The sequence below is a fragment of the Neltuma alba genome, unplaced genomic scaffold (assembly GCF_004799145.2).
Source record: "Neltuma alba isolate B1F8T4 unplaced genomic scaffold, ASM479914v2 tig00012116_pilon, whole genome shotgun sequence".
Lineage (NCBI taxonomy): Eukaryota > Viridiplantae > Streptophyta > Magnoliopsida > Fabales > Fabaceae > Neltuma > Neltuma alba.
The window spans coordinates 447,261-470,614 of NW_021636668.1; the positions used below are offsets into that span (position 1 = coordinate 447,261).

General features: G+C 35.7%; 4 protein-coding genes across 4 annotated transcripts; all 4 read right to left on the reverse strand.

Annotated features, from left to right (window-relative positions):
* Positions 1–147: 147 nt before the first annotated feature.
* Positions 148–4,510, reverse strand: LOC114722905 (GDSL esterase/lipase At1g29670-like). The gene is made up of 8 exons (XM_028909027.1): positions 4,373–4,510; positions 3,903–4,141; positions 3,724–3,778; positions 1,495–1,693; positions 1,148–1,269; positions 832–1,077; positions 510–711; positions 148–380 (listed from the first exon to the last, which is right to left on the reverse strand). Exons 1-8 carry the CDS (start codon positions 4,508–4,510, stop codon positions 148–150), a joined length of 1,434 nt encoding a protein of 477 aa, XP_028764860.1.
* Positions 4,511–8,365: 3,855 nt separating this feature from the next.
* LOC114722906 (GDSL esterase/lipase At5g45670-like) lies at positions 8,366–10,140 on the reverse strand. The gene is made up of 7 exons (XM_028909028.1): positions 10,128–10,140; positions 9,601–9,813; positions 9,397–9,518; positions 9,064–9,288; positions 8,874–8,958; positions 8,720–8,791; positions 8,366–8,595 (listed from the first exon to the last, which is right to left on the reverse strand). Exons 1-7 carry the CDS (start codon positions 10,138–10,140, stop codon positions 8,366–8,368), a joined length of 960 nt encoding a protein of 319 aa, XP_028764861.1.
* A 2,256-nt stretch (positions 10,141–12,396) lies between these two features.
* Positions 12,397–14,555, reverse strand: LOC114722848 (GDSL esterase/lipase At1g29660-like). Its single transcript, XM_028908966.1, has 5 exons — positions 14,300–14,555; positions 13,499–13,623; positions 13,088–13,333; positions 12,744–12,999; positions 12,397–12,620 (listed from the first exon to the last, which is right to left on the reverse strand). The coding sequence occupies exons 1-5, from the start codon at positions 14,553–14,555 to the stop codon at positions 12,397–12,399; spliced, it is 1,107 nt and encodes a 368-aa protein (XP_028764799.1).
* A 1,792-nt stretch (positions 14,556–16,347) lies between these two features.
* LOC114722847 (GDSL esterase/lipase At1g29660) lies at positions 16,348–19,025 on the reverse strand. The gene is made up of 5 exons (XM_028908965.1): positions 18,592–19,025; positions 17,642–17,766; positions 17,301–17,546; positions 16,933–17,188; positions 16,348–16,820 (listed from the first exon to the last, which is right to left on the reverse strand). The coding sequence occupies exons 1-5, from the start codon at positions 18,848–18,850 to the stop codon at positions 16,597–16,599; spliced, it is 1,110 nt and encodes a 369-aa protein (XP_028764798.1). The 5' UTR covers positions 18,851–19,025; the 3' UTR covers positions 16,348–16,596.
* Positions 19,026–23,354: the final 4,329 nt, after the last annotated feature.

Here is a 23,354-nt window from a genome sequence, read left to right on the forward strand (position 1 = left end):
CAGATAGAAGTAATATTAAAACCCATACATTTTTATATATGCCGAAGCAATTTGGGTCGAATAGTTATAGGTAATTGTGGGAATTATTAATAATAAGATGATACAGTCATATATATAAATGAAGCGAGGCCTGGTGCTTCTTCTTCGTCACGGGGAGGGATTAAGAAAAATAGCTAAACAGGCGATATCGGCAGGGTAAGTGAAAGCTGGATTTGATGCATTATATGCAGAACTCGCAAAGATTCTGTTGACAGCCTCAGTGGTATGAAACCCATCCCAAAATACGAACTCGTCCCTGTTCTTGCATGGCGTCCCGTTCGCAACACACAGCCCCGTCGACGCCACCGTTTGGCAACAACTTGCGTTTACAACCTTGAACCCTGAAATATATATATATATATATATATATATATTAGAATTATACTATTATTTATATGAAGGGAATAAGAAAAATGGATATATATACTGAGGAAGTCAGGGTTGAGGGAGAAGATGGCAGTGGTGTTGACAAAAATGAAGGTGGGCGGGATTAGCAGGGAAGTCTGAGTTGAGGCGATCAACCAATTGTCTGAGCTTTTCATTAAACATGGAGGCCGCTGTGTTCTGCTGTTGCACACACGAGCCATTATTTGCTGCAGTTACCGCCGGCGCGCATCCGATGGACCCCAAGCTCACCAAAGCAAACTTTCTGCCTCCTACTGCATGCAACGCCTTCCATCCCCAACACAATTACACACACACACATTAATTCCTCTCATTCTTAGAGATTTTGTAGAAAACCATATATGTGTATATATATATATATATAGAGCATGATATGTCTATATATACCCTTAATTGCCGAGAATATTGAGCAATAAGAAGATCAGTGAACTGGGTTAAGTTGTAGATGTGGCTTGATGGGTAATACTGGGGCATGAAATAGTTGTTTAGGTAATCGTTGCTGCCAATATTGACATAGTATAAGCACTTATTTAAGTATCTTCGGGCTGCTTCCACACCCCCAAATCTCGCAGCAATGGCAGAGGCTGTGATTCCATGATTCCTTATCTGTGCGTCCATGCTGATGTCGGCACCCTAATATCCAAATCAAACCGATTGATTACTGATTCCATCAAATCAAAATACGAAGAACAAAAATGAATACCATTTTCTCGCCGGTGTCAAAGAGAATTCCTGCAGCACCAGAAGCATAATTGACCCCTTTCAGAATATCTGAACCTCTTGTATTTGCAAAGGGTGGAATCAACGGCAACCCCATAAGTTCAGCTGCGAATGTAATCACATCAACCATAAATATACGAGTTAGTACAACCTAAAACAAACCATGGTTTTAGCGGTTTTTAAATGTAAAACCGATCAAACATGCTCTAAACTACAATTCAGGATACAGCAATATAATGCATACATGAAGCATGTTAATTAATAATAAGAAATATAGTATATGGTTGGAGGATATAAATGAATAATATAAAAGAGAGAGATGTTAGGTACAGAGGAAGTCGGGGGCAGTGCGGCCATTGGTGGCTCTTCCGGTGGCTCCGAAAGGGAAGTCGATGCCATAGGGAGGGTAATTGTATTTAGCCAAGGTGGGAAGGAGGTTGTTATTTCCATGCTCAGACAAAGAGTCTCCAAATATGTACATACAGGGCTTTCCCTCTGCATAATAAGTTGCAGCCACCGCCATCACCAGCTGCAACATCCAAAATACCTTATTACTCTTACAAATCCCCATCTCTCTCTATTCACTGACATACATACGATTCCTCTAATTTGATGTGTGTGTTGAGGCATATGCATATACACATCTATTTATAGGGCATTTTTGCGAGTGTTGGACTTTAGGATTGCATCATGCGCCCTTGATGGTCGGGTTATTTGATTGGGATTTTCTAAATTTAATTTATTATCCAGTATTTTGCATTAATTGCAAAATTGTTAATTGAGAGGTAAGTAAGGAATATTTCCTCTAAGATATGGAATTGACAAAGTTTACTAAATATGAGAGTTTCCATCTTGTTATTAATATACTACCTCCGATCCCAATTATAAGACCTCGTTTCTATTTTGTAAATGAGTTCTTATAAATAAGACTGGAGGTAGTATTATTCTTCTCACGATGTTTACATTAGTTTCTCCTCCTTCTAACGATTCAGTTTTTCAGCCATTTCCTCCCCCCCCCCTCCCCCTTCTATCTTGTGTGATGCATCCGTTGTGATATTCCAGTTTTTGCTCTGGTAGTTTAAACTCAATGTAGGAGTTTTGGGGATCCGATTCACATTTGCACCCTCATTTAATTTTATTTCATTACGGAGAGGAATCAAATCACAACATTCTGATCTTAGTTTTGACTACGTGATAGAACTTCCGTAAATTAATGAGCACCCAAGGCCCCGATTGGATCTATATAATGTAGGCAAGTTGGCGCGCCTAATTACCGCTTAGTGCCGTAATATCATTAACATATGCTCATTCCGGTAATTTTTATAAAGTCATATTAAAAGAAAATTAATTAAATGTCAAAATTTTAAAAATCGCCCATTGATTTCTATAGTTCATCGGGAGCAACTATGACCTGAATTTTGTTTTTTAAACGCATCATACATATTTTATTAAATCTTATGCAGGAACTTATATTAAAGTTTAATGGATAGGTGTCCTGTGGTAAACAGAATCCCCCCCCCCGGGGGGGGGGGAGTAATTGACAAATATAATATTGAAACTTTGAGCGGTGGTAATAAAGGCTTCAAATATTAAAAGGAATTTATATATAAACTTGAATGGAAGAAACAATTTGCATACTACTCAACATGATCATCAACAAGTTTGACTTTTGAACTCTGCCTCGCTATTTTTTCTCTCAATCTTGCGTCAATATACCATACTCTTAATTATTCTCTCACAATTTGCTCATGGAGATTGTGGCTCCAGGTGCACTTGCTTGCCTCCCTGTACGTCACACCTTACTACTTCTTCTCACCACACGACACTTTCATTATTCTGCACACGCTATTGCAAATTCATATATATATATATATATATATATATGTATATGTATAGTTCGCTCTCTGTTTGTTTTTGTGTTAATGAACATATATATATGTGTATATATTTATTGCGATATATGTTGCCACCACAACATCTGATCAAGTCGGTTTTACAGGCAGATCGGTGCATCGCCCTTAAAGGGTAAACCCCTTGCATGTAGGTGGTGATGAGTTCAATCCAGCACAGAACTGGTTTAGCCACCTTCTAATAGTTCAAGGACAAAAACAATTAAAGGTCAGTTTCATCGGCGGTTCTTTGAATTAGAAAGACAGATTATATAACAGTCTCAAGTTACAAATAGAATTGAACCCGAGATTTATATCACTTATAAGTTGCAAATTAATAGATGAAACCTGTTGTTAAGAACAATTAAGAATTTTATCCAGTGGAAGGAGTAAAAAGTAATAAATATAATCATACATATAAGTGTTGATTATTTATGCTTATTGTGGTAATTAAAATAGACAGATATATGATGAAGCGATACAATTGGCGTTCATTGTGATGAGGAAGAGAGCAAGAGATCATTGATATCCATAGGATAAGTGAAGGCTAGATTTGATCCGTTATATTGCTGATAGTGCAAGGATTCTGTTGGCTGCGTCTGCATTATGAAAGCCATCCATAAATACATATTCTTCCCTGTCCTCACATGGCATCTCGTTTTTAACACACAGCCCAGTAAACGACACCAACTTTCGGCAACAAGAAGACTTCTGAACCTTCAATCCTGAAATAGAATAAACATACATGTCCACAGGCACATATTCCCCAACTCATCATTAGTACAAGATTAGAAGTTTATATGTACGACATTAATGTTTTAATATCTATATATATGTACACATACACACCCCAGAAAGTGAGGGTTAAGGGTGGTGATGGCGGTGATGTTGACGAAAATGAAGGAGGCGTCGCCGGAGAACTGTGAATTGAAGTGAGAAACCAGTGATCTGAGCTTTGAATCAAACGTCGAGGCGGCTTCGTTCTGCTCTTGTGCACAGCTACCACACTTGCTAATTTGTCTTGGAAGGCATTCTATCTGCCCCACTTCAACAACCGTCACCTTTCTTGCCCCTAGTTCATACAAATGCTGCCCCCACATATTGACAATTATTACTCATTGAATTCTTATTCACCCGTAGAAGTTAGGTAATTAATTTACAAATAATAAAAAATTAGTTAAATTAGTTATTTATAAAAACATGAATTAATTTTCCTAAAGTGCCCTTTTAAGCATTTGCATTGAAAACCATTATTTTTTTTTTTACCCAAAATCAACATGAAGAGTTTAAGTGAAAAAAATCAACCATTATTTTCTTGCCCTGTTCAAGTAATCATTGCCTCCAATATTGACGGAATATAAGCACTTCTGCAAGTATTTCTGGGCCGCTTCAATGCTCCCAAGTCTGCCTGTAATAGCAGCAACTATGACTTGCTGATATGTTATCTGTGATCCCATGCTGATATCAACACACTGATATATACAAAGGAATTCGTTAATATATAATTCCCATTAATAAAGGGGGGAAAAAAATGAAACGCCAAGTTGATGAATATAAATATATAAATATAGTTGCATATTGCATGCCGGCCTCTGGCAGAATTCCTGCAGCACCAGATGCATAACTAACCCCTATAAGAATGTCTGAACCACTTGTATATGTAAAGGGCGGAATCAAGAGATTGAGCCCCACAAACTTAGTTGTAAAATCACCTAAAATTGTTAGTCTAATAAGTAGAAGCAATATGTTTAGTGAAATGAGTGATATAGGAAGGAATATTACTGAGGTAGTCGGGGACAGTGAAGTTATTGGTGAACCTTCCGGTGGCGCCGCCGGGGAAGTCAATGCCGTAGGGAAAGTAATTACATTTGACGGCGGTGGGAAGGTTGTTGTTGATGCTGCCATTGTCAGAGAAGGAGTCGCCAAATATATATGAAGAAGCAAGGCACTTGAGGATCTTCTCTTGCACATGTTTGCAGATAATAAGTTACAGCCACCAGCATCTGCACCAACCTCCGCATACACCGACTATTCTCACTCTCCATATTGAGACAACGATATTAATTAAGAGTGATATTTGATTGAGGCACGAGATCACATGGGTTTTTCCGTGTAAGGCGTGTACGTTGTTTATATAGTGTAATTTGACTTGTTGGTTTATATCTGTCATGAACTAAAATATCAGCTGCATTGTTCACAAGTAATAAGTATGGTAGCTTGTTGATGTATATGTCATGAATCTCATTCATATTAGGGAGGTCACCTTAAGATAGTGGCCTAGACTCTCCAACTTTAATGGCTAGCATTTGGAGTGTGATTTTCTTAAGAACTTGTACTCATTACAATAGTACTTCCATTGAGCGCCGGCTAACTAAGGAGGGCTACCTATAGAGGGTTCTAATTACCAAGAAGCTAAATGGAGTGTCATGGTGAGGGGCTACCGAAATGTCACCTCTCAAGTAGGGTGCATTGTCATGAGTCCCGTATTGAAAAGGTTCCCTTGAAGTAAGGGCCTTATATAGAAGGCCTTAAGCTCTCCAATTTCAATAGTTGCCTTTTGGGAAGTGTTTCTCCCAAAAACTTGTGCACGTTATAATACACTCATCAGTTTAACTAACTTTTGCTCACTAAGCATTAACATGCAAAGTTCTCGTATGGCAGCTAAATTTGTACTCACGATCTTGTAGGTTTTTTTTAGTCAACTCTTTACCATAACTGAACCAACCTTTGTTAGCAAAACAAGTTACTTAGAATCTTATCCTAACTTTAATCTTTCTTATTCAGAAAGACGAAACATATATATAATATGAACAATTTAGAAAATAATATACATATATACATATATATGTATATATAATTATAAATAACTATGGGATCTCTGGTAAATAATTGTCACCTTCTCATTAATGATGTTACAATGGAAGCAATTTTTTTTAATTATCCTACATTCATGCGTTGGTTTATGATTTCTGATTGGATTATTTGATAGATCAGTTTGGGTTGTTATTCATTGATTAGTATGTAGTAATTAAATATGGCTGGTATGCTGGTGGGTATAGTTTATCGTCTATTAATGAGTTTGTTAAATATTCTTGGAGTGGTTACATTTTCTTTGCTATAAATACGTGGTGAGAATTCTCTCTCTGCTGGTCTTTGGATGGGGGTTATTTTCTTTTTTCCCCCGTATTCTTGCCTCTTTTACCTTTGGTTTTTACTACTACAATATTAATAATTAATTACTCTTCTGGTCCTATTTATAAAACATTTTTAACATATTTCACACAAATCAAGAAAAATTATAAACCGCATTAACTCTCTGCTAAAATATAATAATTTTTCAACCTTATTCCTATGTAATAAATACGCTCTTAAAAAAGATAATTATCCACATTCTAATAAATAAATAACAAAATAGTACATCCATGCTAAAAATTTAATAAAATCACCTATAAATAGGATCAAAAAATTTTCTCTCTCTTTGTCCTATAAATAGGACCAAAGGAGTATAATACTAGGATACGAAATAATATACCCATACAGGTAGACGACGCCGTTTTACGATTCAATCACTTGCGCACGTTTTGTTGGGCTGCTTCAGCTGTCCCACGTATGCTCGTGATAGCAGCAAATATGGCTTCGTGATTTGTTACCTCAAGACCTTAATGCAAATAATAGTATTCCCATAAGATCCAAAGCATCTGTTAAGTGTTTCTTAAACATGAAGTTGTGAATTTGAATTCTGTAGAAGATATAATGGATCTGTGAATAATAAAAAAAATTAAAAACAAAAACAAAAACATGATAGAAATGTGCGCTCCAGCCTCTAATAAATAGGCGAATTCCTGCTATTATCATCTTTAATTAATTAAGAACTTCTGAAGCACTTTGTAATTTGTAAATTCCTTATTTCTTAAGCTTCTTAAAGCTTTCTTCTTTTATTGTCATTTCCGCACTACCTAACTAATTTCATTACGCATGTCTTCGATCGCAGTCACAAAAAGAGAACAACAAAATGTACAACTGCTCCCTGCTTCATCTGCAAGCAATCTTATTATTAACTAGAAATTTCTCTCTTGTGCGATGCACGAACTAGAATATTTGATTAGATTTTAAATTCTAATCAATATTCACTTTTTATAGAAGTGTGATTTTTTTATTCATTCAAATGAAATTTGAATTAGATATACGGAATTTAGAAGAAACATATGAAAATTTAAATTTATTTATTTATTTATCCTTTTAGGCCCCAATTGACATACTATTTAATTATGATACTTTCTATTTAATTCAATATATTACATCTCAATTAAGATATTGTTCAAATTCAAAATTAATCATTAGTTTCTTCATTTGAGCATCCAATTAAAATTTTATTTAATAATAATGTTTCTCATTTAATTCAATATACCCAAATTCTAATCAAAGTATTATTCAAATATCATTAATTAATTAAATATATTCAAATCTCATAATGTCATACCCAGCCGTTTTTAAATGAATTGGGTATTACAAGTTTTTAAAAATATAGTTAATTGATTGATTGATTTCTAGATCACCTCCAACATTTAACAATTTAAAACTAAGACATTCATATTTATTTAAACAATTTAATTTCTGGATCACACACTTTTAGTTATATTGTCAATAGAATTAAAACATATACCACCTAAAATTATTTTAATTCCATGATAATTAATTTCTTTCATAATGGCTTTGCAATTAACGGCATATTGATTATTAATTAATCTCTGTGAACCTTATTTCATGAGGGTTAATTAAATTCCTTGGATAACAGAACAGGAAATAAAGACTGTTGGAATGAAAACAGCTGGAAGATGAATAGAAATAATGCTCATATTACTCTTTCAGTCCTTAACGTAAAAGCTAATTAACTAATTTGAATAAATTAAAGATGTTAATTAAATTAGTTAATATGATATTTTTTAAAAAATGTCTTAAACATCTGTCTTAAGTTTCTTTTCTCCTTCTCTTATTTGATTATTGTTGAGTGAATATTAAAAAGGTTAGTTTAAGAAAAAACTAATAAACATGTGAAATAAGTCTTAAATATAAAACAAACATCAACTCTCTAATTAAGTCTTATATTAAGATTTAGAGGAGTATATAATATTATGATATATTTGAAAAGATAACCCCATACATATATATGCCGAAGCTAGACGGGTTGATTATTTATGCTTATACATATACACATACATAGTGGTACCACCATATATGTGCGTGTGTGTGAAGCAATACACACCCACACACACGTATATATATGTTGTTCAGGAGGCCGGCGACGGAGTAGGTCAGGAAGAAAGGGAGAGAGAAAGTAAATGGGTGATATCCATAGGGTAAGTGAAGTTTGAATTTGAGGCGTTAAATTGTGAGAGTGCATAGATTTTGTGGGCAGCGTCAGTGGTATGAAGGCCATCCCAAAATACGTAGTTATCCCTGTCCTGGCACGGCGTCACGTTCTTAACACACAGCCCAGTAGACGACACCGTTTTGCAACAAGAATCGTTCTTATTCTTCAATGCTGAAATGAATATATGACCAGTAAATATTATTACTAGCTAGTCTGATGATATTTTGTTTATCACTATCATCTAACGTACGTAATTAAAATGAAGGAATTGAAGGGGTAAAAAATGGATACGTACCCAGAAAGGCAGGGCTCTGGGAGGAGATTGCAGAACTGTTGACCATTATGAAGGAGGCTTTACCATTGTACTCTGAATTGAGCCGATCAACCAATGATCTCAGCTTTTGATTGTAACATGGAGCCTGCTGCGTTCAACTCTTGTACACACTCACCATTTGTGTTTCTTTTCCTGGGAACGCATCCTATAGGCCCAAGTCCAACCAAAGCAAATTTTCTCGCCCCTACCCCATACAAAGCCTGCACATGCATGCCCCTGGCTAAAAGATCTCACAAATCTCTGACGCATGCAGGAAAAAGAAAACGAAAATGCAGAAAATAACAATGGCGGATATATGTACAGACCTTAATTTGCAGCGCATATCGAGCTATAAGATCATCAGTAAACGTGGTTAAGCTAAAGAAGGGCTTGAGGTAGTTGTCGAAATAATCATTTCGGCCTATATTCATGTGATATAAACACTTGCTCAGGTATTGTTTAGCTGCATCAACACCTCCAAGTTTAACAGCAACGGAAGTAAATATGAGTTTGTGTTTTGTTATCTGTGAGCGCAGGTTCAAACGATCACCCTGACATATATATTAAAGAGGAATCATCAATATATAATCCCAATTAGTAAGCTTACGAAAAGAGAAAACCAAATGAAACGCCAAGTTCATGAATATATATAGAGTTACCTGTAGGATGCCGGTGTCATCGAGAATTCCTCCAGCACCAGATGCATAATTAACCCCTTTAAGAATGTTTGAACCACTTGTATTTGTGAAGGGTTGGATCAAATCCACCCCCATGAACTTGGCTGAAAAATCACCTAAACTTTTAGTCTCAACGTACGCATAACAAAGTGGCAAAGTTAAATATATATGGGGAAGAAATATTACCGAGGTAGTCGACGGAATTGAAGTTATTGGTGAACCTTCCGGTGGAACCGCCGGGGAAGTCAATGCCGTAGGGAAAGTAATTAGCTTTGGCCGTCGTCGGAAGGAAGTTGTTGTTGCCACTGTCAGAGAGAGAGTCCCCAAATATGAAGAAGCAAGGCGCTAAGGAATCAGCTCTTACACAATTTTGCAGATAAAAGTTGCAGCCACCAACAGCTGCATCATCGACCGCTTATACTTAAGAAGTACTACCTCCGTTCTTAATATAAGACCCCGTTTGACTTTTAGTTTGGTCTAATTATAAGACTCCAATCCATTTTGTCTCTCATATTTATGCATTTTTTCCAAGATGGTCCTTCTAATAATTATAGTTCTAACCAACACACTTAATTAGCAAGGATATTTTAGGAATGACACACTTATTTAGTTATTTGTTACAAATAACTAACTAACTTACTTCCTTAATCTCCTCAAATTAGTCAATGGGTCTTATAATTAGGACTGGAGGTAGTAATATATATGGTCCAGACCGACCGGCTTCATGACTTTGGCAAGAATCAATTTCGCACATACACACATAATAAGGCTTTGCGTCCAATTTGTATATTGGCTGAAATTAAAAAATTTTAATTAAGCAGGACAAATGCAGAAGGATATAAATAAAATAGTTGAGCAGCAATAATAAAAAGTAACACTACCTCAATCCTAAATATAAGACTCATTTCATTTTTATTTTAGTCCTAAATATAAGACCTCAATCCACTTTGTTTCTTATATTTATTATTTTTTTAAAGATGGTTCTTGTAATAATATTAATTCTAACCAATATACTTGATTAGCAAGAATATTTTAAGAAAGATAACACATATTTTTTACAAATAACTAACTTGACTTATTTCCATAATCTACTCAAATTGGTCAACTAACTCTTATATTAAAACTGAAGGTAGTATCTTAATAAAAATATAGGTCTCGTTTGATATGAAGGATTGAAAATAAGGGATAGGAATTAGGATTACAATTAAAAAAAATTATTAATAAAAGTCTTTAACATGAGTAATTGCTTGTTATATAGGATTAGAAAAACTCATAAAAGTAAGATTGAGGAATATCACTTCCCTCGATAGTATTCCTCAATCTCACATACATGAGTTTGTCTAATACCATGTAACAAGTAATCTCCCATGCTAAACATTATTTTCTCAATCTCAATCTTAATCTCTATTTCTCATTTTCAATGCTTCATATCAAATGGTGTCATAGAGTGAAGATATGTGAAAGAATTGAGTGCGGCATTCCAATATTAACAAAAGGCGTAAAAATGTAGTAAAAGGGTGTTTGATTTTTCCCAAAAGTGCTTCTTAAAAGTATTTTCACACAAATTAAAATAAAACTCCTCTCACATATTTAATTTATATATTATAAAATTATTTTTAAAATTATGGTTTAGTTTTTATCTAAATACCCCTAAATTTCATTTACAGGAAGGAAATAATAATTACTCTTCCTCCTAACTCCATCCCTTTTCTCCAACCACAAATAAAGAATGGGCCTATTGGTCTCAGGAATTCGGCCTGCCCCCGGCCACAAACCCTTTGCCCTTGGGCACGCCCAACAATCTTTTTCCCAGTGAGGAGTTAATGTCAATCAATAAATTAAACATTTTCATAACATGTATTATTTTTTATCAAAATTTTCAAAAAAATTATTTATATGAAATTATAAATGATGGAAAGAATAGATAAATTAAGTGATATAGATTTATTTTTATTATTTAATTTGAATATGATAGTATTGCAATCAGTTTAATTATGCCAAACACAACTTTTTGGAGTACTGTAGCAAATAACATTTTTCAGATTATAAAATTATAAAATTATTCCAAAAATATATCTATGATAAACGTTACAAATAAAAAATGTACACTAACAATTGGCTTTCTCTCCATTTTAATATCGGGTCCCTTCCTATTAAATAATAAAAATATCTTGATATAGATTTAAAAAAAAGTGGAAATATGTGAAAACATGTTAAGCTGAAGCATAAAAATGTAATAAATGATTTTAATGAACCTTTGAATAATTTATGCCATTTGCGAATTTCAGAGAGGGAAATGGGACTAGACGAATAGTTGGCTAGTTACAGCCTCTGCCTTCCTTTTTTTTCAACCTATCACTAATCTCTATTAATTAAAAGTAAATATCAATTAATAACTATTTGAAAATTGTATGGTAATCTCTAAGCTTATATGGTGAGTTGACATATCAATAACTTTATATTTTTGAACTTTCTTAAAATACTACTATCTCTAATCTTTCATATAAGTCCTGGTTTGATTTTTATTTTAATCTTAAATATAAGACCCTAATCTATTTTATTTCTTATATTTATTTATTTTTTCAAAATAATCTTATAATAATGATAGTTCTAACTAATAAACTTGATTGCTAAGGATATTTTAGGAAAGACAACACTTATTTATTACAAATAACTAACTTAACTTGTTTCCTTAATCTACTCAAATTAGTCACCTAACTGCTATATTTAGGACCGGAGCTAGTATTTTAAAAAAATATACTCTTCTTCCAACACTCTCAATCCCACAGTCGCACAGTGTCTCAAATAATTTTATTGAAAACAATTGAATAGTTGGCCAAAAAAACAAAGGAAAAAAAAAAAAAGCAATAGACTGACATGATGCTCACGTAATAATTTCTCCGCGTTACAAGCATCATCAAATAATGGCGACACATTTTGATCGTATCCCGCCAAATTGGCGTCTCCATTGATGACATGTCTTCAGATCTGAGCTAAGCGGCGAATATCAATCGGGTAAGCGTCAGATGCAGATTGGGCACTGTAAGCTCTGCTTGCAATAATGGCGTTTCCCGCCTCAGTCGGATGGTAAGCATCCCAAAACAGGTACTCTCTCCTGTTCTCGCATGGAATTTGCAAAGGCAAACATGTAATTTGACCGTTGTTTCTTCCTACCCCGCAGCACCCAGCATTAGTGACCTTAAAGCCTACAAAAAATTATGTCCAGATAGAGGAACAAACCGATGAGTTGTGCAATGTAAAGTGACGCGATTCACTAGAAAGTGACGGAAAGTAAGAATCGAAAATGTTCTTGAGTGGAGTGTGGTTACAGTAGGCTGAAGGGTTGTTGATGATATCTTGAAAGATGCCATAAGAATTGATGTAGATAAACCTTGCATCTGACAGCTGCTTGTTGAGTTGATCAACGAGGGATTTCAATTTGTTGTTGAATATTTGGTTCGCAGAATTGATTCTTTCAACACAGGTTGTGCCATCTTGGCTATTCTGGGCCAATTCATTGGGGCTGCATCCTATCTGCCCAATCCCAAATAGCACCATTTTCCTTGCTCCATAGTTATACAAACACTGAAAAACACAAAAGCTAGACAGTTCACCTTGTAATTGAAAATCTGAATTTTTCAAAAATGGATGAAACAGGGAACTTTGGACTAACCCTGAGTTTCTGGGCATATGATTCAATAAGAACATCAGCATACTCGACTGGTGAGAACTGCCTGCTGCTGGAATAGAGTTGAGGCATGAAATAGTTGTTAAGGTAATCATTGCTACCCATTCCTATTGAGTATAAGCACTTGCTTAAGTAATTTGCAGCTGATTTCTCGTCTCCCAGCATATCTACTATTTTTGCCACCGTGTTTTGGTGATTCTGCACCTGCCTACTAAAGCTGATGCGCATTCCCTACAAACAAGAGAAGATTTTTACCCCAACAAAAGAGGGGGAGGGGGGGGAGATTATGGGAAATCAATTAAACGTGACCAAATGAAGAGTAGAAGTGATGATGTCATAGCCATAAAAGCTAATAGTTAAAAAAAAAGAAAAAAAAAAGAAAGAAAGAAAATGTACCAGATGTTGTCCAGTTTCCTCTCTAATCCCTGCAGCTGCGGAAGCATAATTGACTCCTTTGAGTATGTCCTGGCCTCTGATTGTAGCATAGGGACGTATGTAATCATCGAGCCCCAAGAGCTCAGCTGTAAGTTTTTAAACAGTAAGTTGGATGACGGAGAATATTTCCTACTTTCGGTGAATTCAGATCTTGTTGTAAACATTTTCTGCTTTGTATTAGAGAAAAAAAAATGGTAAAATTTTTTCTGCTGGTGCTGTTTTACTTTACCTTCCTTTCTCTGTCCTTTTGGCTTTTAGTCAATGGATGAATGGAACATTAAATGTCACAAACGAACTCCAAGAACCATATGACAGTGAAAATCATGTCTTGGAATCATGAGGCACACACCTCAAAAAGAGCAACTCAAATGACAGTAAAACCAGGAGACGTTTTCTAGATGGACAATTGTGTTTCTATGTATTTACAAACTCCATTTTCCGTGTAATCTGAATGTTAGCATGATAATTGTCATCTATTTGCTGGTAACCTGAGAGCTTAAGCAGTATATTAAGGTCCTAAGGATCAGGTAAAAACTCTCCTACTATTTCAGTGAACGATGATGATTAGAGATGAAGATAAAGGCTGAGAATTGCGTTCATGAGAATTACAACCGCATGCAAGGAGCACTAATATGACTTCTCAGCATCAAGTCCACAAAGCGTTCATAGCTGAATTAAGAGAGTGACTAGAATGTAAAGTGAAATTTTTAGTATAATGACTTTTTTTTGAGCTAATTAAGGTGATTGAGAGGGCAAGCGCACCAATTACATCGACATTAGTTTTCCCATTGGAAAACCTTCCAGTCGGTCCACCATTAAAGTCAATCCCATAAGGCAGGTAATCAGCTCTAGCCAAAGATTGCAGCACATTGTTATTCCCATTATCCACCAACGAATCCCCGAAAATGAAGTAGCAAGGTACTTGCGGTTTAGCTCCAACCCCACTAAACAAAGACAGAAACACCCCCACAGCCACCGTGCTCATCATCCACTTCCTTAGGAGCTCCTTAGCTGCCATTGAAGCAAGAAATGGAGAACAAACAATAGCAAGTAGTGGGAGTGGAAGAGATGGAGAGAGGTAGTGACCTTAAGTAGGCAGATGTGTATGGGTGCGAGGGAATAAGGAACTTAAAAAGCTACGCATATATAGAAGGTCTTGGCTAGGGCCATCTTTAATTGCTTATACGGTTGGGAGTGTTCGTTAGGACCATTAGCCGTGGGAAACAGCTGCAGCACAGTCACCTCCTTCATCTAATCTAATGTGTTTTGGCTTCGCCCTGACATGTATAGTTGTGATTTCCAGTCAAAGGTATCATGAGGATTTGAGCAGAGACACAACATGACAATCCAGTTCTGTGCGTAGCAGCAGAGATGTGTTCAGTAATGTACATGAGCGCCATCATATCATTTTGTCCTGCATTGGCATGAAATGAAATTGTCTGAGTTCAGCTTTTTCCTGGAACTGTGTTATTTCTTCTGTCGCCTCAAAAGATAGATAGATCATTTATGTCAAAACTCAGATTCCATCAGAAAACATTTGGGTAATGTGATGGTATGCTATTGTCACACATGTTTGGCTTCATCCTGAAATCAAGCACTGAAATTACCAATATGAAGTCGTTGGGGAGTGATCTGACAAAATGAAGGCTGGATTTTATGCATTATATGCAGACATTGTTATGATTCCGTTCACAGCCTCTTGGGATGAAAGCCATCCCAAGATACGTACCAAGTCCCTGTTCTGCCGCAGCGTTTCATTTGGTATGCACAATCCAGCAGGAGCAGATTAAAAATGTGTACAGTATAAAGTTTATATAGACAATTAAGACAATAATGTATAGAACTCATATACTACCTTCCGTTCTTAGTATAAAAACTAGATTGGGTTGAATTTGATGCTAAATATAAGACTTCGATTTATTTTGCCTCTCATTTTTTTCTCAAAATATTCTTATTGATCATAAGAAATTCCCACCAAAGAATAATTGCAAAGAGGATATTTTAGAGTGACCAACACATATTTGTGACAAATAACTTAACTAATTTTTTTAATATCTTCAAATTAGTTATCTAACCCTGAGGATATGATGCAGTATAATATACTAAGAAAACGCTTCCGGCTCATATTCCCCTCCCGAGTCCCTTCTGCCTCTGCTGCTGCTACAGCAGCGTAGCTAGTATATGACTCCGTATTGGACGACAAGCGTTTTAAACCTTTTTTCCTTTCTTCATCAATTTTCAGTTGCTGCGTTTCCTTTCCAACCTTGAATCCTGAAATTTATTCCTTTCTTCATCAATCTGTTATCTATTCCTAGTTCGCAAATGCGTTTTCCTCTGTTGCTGCATGGCGTAGCGATCCGCCTTCTTATTAGGCAGATTTTTTCCCCCTCTTGGACGGCCTCGCTTGTTAGGCCGAATCAGCCCATTTTGTAAATTAAATTCACCGTTGTTAGCTTTCTAGTTTCTACTACTCGAGAACATTGGACCGGAATAGATAGTCTCCTTGCAAGGCTTGATGTGCGTGTGCGCGCGCGTGTAACTTTAAAATAAATTTAGTAATCAGGAAGTTAATCAGCATTAGAATAAGATAACAAAAATTAATTTTTCCATTCATTCAATAATATATTCAGTTTTAAAAATATTATTTTCTTCAAGAACTTCAACATTTATAGACAAATTTCTAATTTCTAATGAGTAATGACTGTCTTTGTATTCATATCTACACGGGGGGTTCCTATTCGATTTACTTATTTTAATCGGGGGCGTCGCATTACAGTATAGTTTCTCTTAAAGAAACAGGTCTATAAGTATTTTTAATAAAATTTAATTAATGAAAGACATACAATTATAATATTTCTGCATGGATATTTAATTCCAAGTCATGCAAAACTTATGACAACTACACTTGGAATGCGGACCCATAAACATTTAAGATTTTCATGTGCAGAAAGAAAAAGAGCAGACATTATCTTATGTTACATTCAAAAACTACACACCACATTCATACTCTAATAATTGCGACCCATTTAGTGACCCACACCAGCTTGGCGTGTCCATCTTCAGATCTGAGCTAAGCGGTGGATGTCAATGGGGTAAGCATCCGATGCAGATTCTGCATTGTAAGCTCTTCTTGCAACAACGGCGTTTCCAGCCTCTGTTGGATGAAAAGCATCCCAAAACAGGTGTTCCCTCCTGTTTTGGCATGGAGTTTGAAAAGGCAGACATGTAATCTGACCATTGTTCCTCCCTACTCCGCAGCACCCAGCATTTGTAACCGTGAAGCCTGAAAATTTATGCCCAGAGAGGTAGAAATCGATGAGGGAGTGTACTATAATATGATGGGATTCTCGAGAAAGTGAAAGAAATGTTCTGGGGCGGAAGACTAGACTAGTTACCGTAGGCTGTAGGGTTGCTCATTATGTCTTGGAAGATCCCATAAGCATTGATGTAGATGGCCCTTGCATCTGTAAGCTGGTTGTTAACCTGATCAACGAGGGATTTCAATCTGTTGTTGAATATTTGGTTTGCAGAATTGATTCTTTCAACGCAGGTTGAACCATCTTGGCTATTCTGGGCCAATTCATTGGGGCTGCACCCTATCTGACCAATCCCAAATAGCACCATTTTCCTTGCTCCATAGTTATACAAATTCTGAAAATCACAGGAACAAAACATCAGTTCAGCTTGCAATTGAAGATGGGCTTGTTGAAGCTCTGCGTTTGGAACAAGGGGAAGAAGCAAAAGACAATAACTTTGGACTAACCCTGATTTGCTGGGAATATGCTTCAATAAGAGCATCAGCATACTCGTCTGTGGAGAATTGCCTGCTACTGGAATAGAATTGAGGCATGAAATAGTTGTTAAGGTAATCGTTGCTACCCATTCCGATTGAATATATGCATTTGCTCAAGTGATTTGCGGCTGCGTCCTCGCTTCCTAGTAATTCTACTACTTGAGACACTGCGTTTTGGTAATTCTGCACCTGCCCACTAAAGCTGATACGCCCTCCCTACAAATAAAAGATTATTAAAGGAAATTAATTGAATGTTACCATGTGAAGAATAGAACTGGTCACATAGCCGTAGAAGCTAATAGAAACAATACCAGCTGTTGTCCAGTTTCCTCTCTAATCCCTGCTGCTGCAGACGCAAAATTGACTCCTTTGAGTATCTCTTGGCCTCTGGTTGAAGCATAGGGAGGTATATAATCATCGAACCCCAAAAGCTCAGCTGTCCAATTTTCAACAATAAGTTAGACAATAGAAAAAACTTAAGCATCGAAAATGCAAACTACTGCAATCCTTTCTGTATTTTTGACCACCCTCCACCTATTTGAATAAGGAGGAAGGGTTGAACTGCTTTGTTTTTTGGCTCTTTTGTAATGATTTCCAGTTTCAATTCCAAAAAAAACAATGCAGACTATTGCATAATGTTGGGTTTCAATCTAGTAGTAAAGTTATTCTGATGATGCAGTTTTTCTTTACCTGCTCTTTTTCCCCTTGGCCTTTTTAGTCCATGGAATATTAAGTGCCACAAGCAAACCCATGTGCTTGGAATTAAAGGGAGGCACACAACCCAAGAAGAGTAACATTTTTTCCTTTTGGTTACAGAGAAGTGTAGCTAATAAAGAAGAGTAGACCAGAAGTCGTATTCTAGATTTATAATTTTGTTCGTTTGTATTCACAACCATATTCCTCGTCCGAATTTTTTAGATCGGCAAGAAGGAATTTGCTCCTTTGGAGCCTTGCCTTGTGATAAAATGCCTAGTGGCAGGTATTTTTATCTGAATTTAACTTGATAATTGTCATCGAGTACCTATTAACTTTAGAGCTTAATTAATAGATAAAGGGCCAAGTAAAGATATTTCGGGGGACAGTGATGATTACAGATGAAGATAATGTGCTGAAAATTGCAATGATGACAATCACAAATCAAATTCTAGAGGAACACTATTGTGACTTCTCAGCATTAAGTGCACAAAACGTTTGTATGTGAATGAAGAAAGTGACCGGAATGTAAAATGACTTGTTTATAGAGTGAGAGAAGCAAGCTTACCAATCACATCAACAGTAGTCTTCCCGTTGGAAAACCTTCCAGTCGGTCCACCATTAAAGTCAATCCCATAGGGCAGGTAATCGGCTCTAGCCAAAGATTGCAGCGCATTGTTATTCCCATTATCCACCAGGGAATCCCCAAAAATGAAGTAGCAAGGTACTTGTGGTTCAGCTCCAACCCCATTAAGCAAAGACAGAACCACCACCACAACCACTGTGCTGGTCACACACTGCCTTCTGAGCTCCCCAGCTGCCGCCATTGAAGCAGGAAATGGAGAAGCAAACGGTAGCTAGTAGTGGGAGAAAGATGGGAAGTGATAGTGAGTTAAGTAGGTAGATATGTATGTTGAGTGAGTGAATGAGGTACTTCAAAAACTGTTTATTTATATTAGCAGGTCTTAGCTAGGGCCATCTTTTATTGCTTTTACAGTTGGGAGTGTTTGTTAGGAGCATTAAATGGACGCGGATATAATGTGAGACTATGTGAGGAGAGCAGCGGCACTATCACCTCTTTCATCTAATCTAATGTATTATTGCCATGCCCCGACTTTAATATATATATATATATGTAATTTCCAGTAATGGTATTTATAGGAATTGGAGTATAAAATACAGGACAATTGAGCTCTGTAAATTGCAAAGTGACGTGTCTGTTATAGGCTTTAGCAGCACGGATGTGCTCATGATGCTTAGCCCTGCCACATGAGCACCATCACATTATACTGTCCTGCACTGGGGATGGAAGCAAAATGAGTGGAAGTCATGAAACTTTGTATTTAGTCAAGTAGGGTAAAGTTTGTAAACTGTAATATTGATCCTCAGTAATGTTTGGTTATTTGCTGGCAGGTGGTTTCTGAGTTCGGTTGTTCATTTAACTAATTTCTTCTAATGCTTTCAAAGACAGATAATTTTTGTCAAAACTGAAAAGATCCATTAGAAAACACATTGGCAATATGATAATATGCTAATCACACATGATGATTGCTTGCCCTAAATCAGCCGCTGAAATTAGCAATGTGAAGTTTGAGAGATGACAATGGCAGAATTTATCTTCTGTTCTTTAATAGGTGGCAGGTCAACTTTTACAATGCCAGGCTTAGATTCGGACTAGTGAACAATTATACAACTTAACTTGGTTTTGAATTTTGGACAGAGTTTGTCTATTAAATAGCTGAAAGAAAGAGAAGAAGCCCTGGAAGGAAGGAAGTCAATTCAGGCAATCCATTCATCCGAATTGATCTTTTACGTTTTGCTGCATTTTATGATAATGACTCTGTTGATGGATCTCGTAGTCAATTCCAACCAATTATTATAACTAATTATGGATTGTGTTTTAGCTGGGAATATTTTTCTAATGTTCAGATGTTTGTTTCTTTAACACCCATATCAATTACAACAACTTCTGGCCCAAAAAAAAAAATCACAACAACTAGCCGCCCTATAATGAAGAACTTTTTCAGATAGGAGAGTTTAAAAAAAAAAAAAAAAAAGCATGTTTACCTGTATCATATAGTTCTTCAGTTCAAGATGATACATACCTTTCACTGTCTCATTAAATTGCTTTTAGGGTCGACATAAATGTGTGAAGACACAAACATGTGGAGTTGATAATTAGTACATCATTGGTTTGTAAAATGGGCTACATCTGGCCAGTAATTGGCTTTACTTTCTTCTTCAGAAGAATTCAGGGATAATCTGTACGAACTTCAAATTGCCCATATTTACTTCTTTTTTGCCTGTGTCCATATTTACTTTTTACATGTAGGGAACTATACGTGTCTAGTTAAGAACTTTTTTTTGGGTGACAGTCTAGTTAAAAACTTTTCTATATGCCCATCGGCAGTATTTTTATTTCAGGCAATTTTTTTTTTTCAATACACGTATAAATTGAATTGAATTGCCGTGTTATTTGTTCGCACATGGAAGCACTGGCACTGCGTCGATGCCTCGTAATGAAATCACAATAGTAAACAAATCACGTTTTAATGTATAAGAACATTGTTCATATAATTGGCATGGCATGTCAACTAGACTATAGTTGTTAAGAAGTCTCAAATAATAAATGCAATTAGTGAAAATATACAGTAAGAATGGAGAAACCAAGCCATAGTAGGTCAGAATAATTAATCATTGAAACTTTATCTCACACCTAAATTTTGAATGATATGTATGGTCATATATACCAAATGGTGCGAGTTACGGATTGAGAAATTAAACAACCCGGAGCTTAAATTTGTGTGAGATCATCAGAGATGGAAATTTTCCCTTAATCAAAACTTGATTTCAAGAAAATATTGTAAAAAGTTAAAGTGATATAAATTAAATATGTTTATATAAAGAAAATTCAATAATACCCATAATATATAATGGTGCTCTGCTGTATGGCAAGCAGTGGCAACCTTATTTAACTGTGGATATCATCAATATCGACCACATAATTAACTTGTAACTAAGATAAGGGGTAGAGTCAAGATTTAATTACAAAGGAGCTGTTGGCAAAAAAAAAAATTACAAGGGAGCCGGCTGAAAGTAAAAGGTAAATATAAAATTAAATTTGGCGAGTCATTAATATATAACATCTATATAATATAATATAATACTAAGAAAAAAATTTTAAAAATTGGGGCACAATCTCCCCCCCCCCCCCCCAAAACCCCAACTGGCGGAAAAGATTCAAATTAAATGGGAGGGTCATTTGACTCCCAGAATTGGGATCACCGCTACTTCCTCATTAACAAACCACATAAGAATTTAATTTAGACAAGATTAAGCCTTCGTTTGAATAAGTTTTTTTGTTAATTTTTTAAAAAATCATAATATTGTTTCCTCTCCCTATTCAATGGAGCCTGAATTTAAATATTAGTGAGGTTGCAGGCAACTGGCTATCCCATCTCAAAGTCAAATGTTGGGTGATGAGGTTCACAAGTTACAACAAGGAGATACTTTTATATATTGTCTTGGACCAAGCGCCTTGCGTTGACTTGCGGTTCCTCATTTAGAAAATTACTAGATGAACGTAAATGCTGATCAGAATACACATGCATACAAGCCAGTAAAATTGTTAGGAGTGAAAATTTATTGTGTCTTTGAGGAAGGAAACGGTGTGTGGAAGAAAACCAGCCAACTTTCAACTGTTCATCTTTCATTAAGTTCTTTTAAACGGGTCAGAAGAACCATTAGGTGGTAATTAATCATGGCACCAAACCCACATCACCTTCCTCATCATAATGCTCATTCACTACTTCATCAAACATATTTGGTTTGTTATTTAAATGCATCAAATTGAGATTGGCAACTAGGAGTGGTAGCAAGCCGATCCTCTAGCGGATGTCCAGCGATTTTGAGCTCAAAACAAAGTTGACAGGTAAACAACATTTATAACCTTTTCAGCTAAAGCTTTAGTCGCGTTCTGGCCAACTTCATCTGCAGCATTCACGCCAGCCCACCCAATCCCCATTTATACTTAATTAATTAGCGGTAATCATTTTCCATTTGCATCATGTCAGTATTATATTTTCAACAGTACAAAATGTATTTCACATAATAATCGTTCGTCCTTTATAATAATTGAGCAAAGAGTGAATGAATATCCAGACTCATCATCAATCATGTTTGAGAAGAAAGCGAATGGTAGCTAGAGAGAAAATAATGGGAAGGGAAACGAAGGACCAGAGTTGAATAAAAAGAAAGAGGAAGAATGAGACTTTCATTGATTTATTAGTTTAGTTGTCTTCTGCGACCCCACTTTTCGTTTTTGGGCAAAAACTTTAGGGCAGGAGACTTAGAAGTTAAAGAGTTTACCAAATCATGAAATGATAATAAATGAGAGTAGGTAAGGCAATTTAATGAACAATTTGGGTAAGCCAGAGCAAGTAACATGCTCGGCCTTGTGTTAACATTATTATGGCATTTAAAGCAAAAAGTCTCTTGTTTTTCTATGCATACCCCAACTTGGTCTTCTCCATCATATCAATCGGTGATCGATCATAATCAGCGTGTGCAATTAATTATTTCCACTTACTGATCCATCACATTCAAAACAACATTTTTGATTTTTCACATTCCAAGTTAGCTTCGGGATTTTGAAAAATACACAACCATGTGTGTGTGGGGGGAGAGACCGTCAGCTTGTAACACAAGTCTTTCTTAAACTGTTCTTCAACATGAGGTTATGAATTCGAGCATTATAAAAGATACTATCTCCGGTCCTTAATATAAAAACTAGTTTAATATTCAATTTGATTTTAAATATAAGACTTCAACTACTTTGTCTCTCATATTGATTCATTTTTTCTCAAAGTAATTGCATATGATTAATAATGATATTTTAAAAAAAAACAACACATATTTATTACAAATAACTAATTTAACTAATTCTCCTAATCTACTCAAATTACTTAGGAGGTAGTATTATGATTGCATTAGTTATAACTTATATAATAACGAAAAGACAGTAAAATGCATGCATAAAACTAGGTCTAATGCCATTACGTCTAAAATGTCAAATATACATTTCAAGAATGATGATGTCTTGAGTGAGTGACATGTTATTCACCTTATTCTCTCTCTTTAGTATTCAGATGAAACAAAAAAGAAACAGTGAGAAGTCTGTACTACTACCGTATAATAAAGAGGAAAATGTGGTGTACATTAAAAGAATAAAAAAAACTAATTTAATTAATTACACTATTAATCTCACTCATAGGAGCGAAAAAAAGAGACCCTCTAGCTAGGAGTTGATCACCAAGCATAAATGAACAAGCA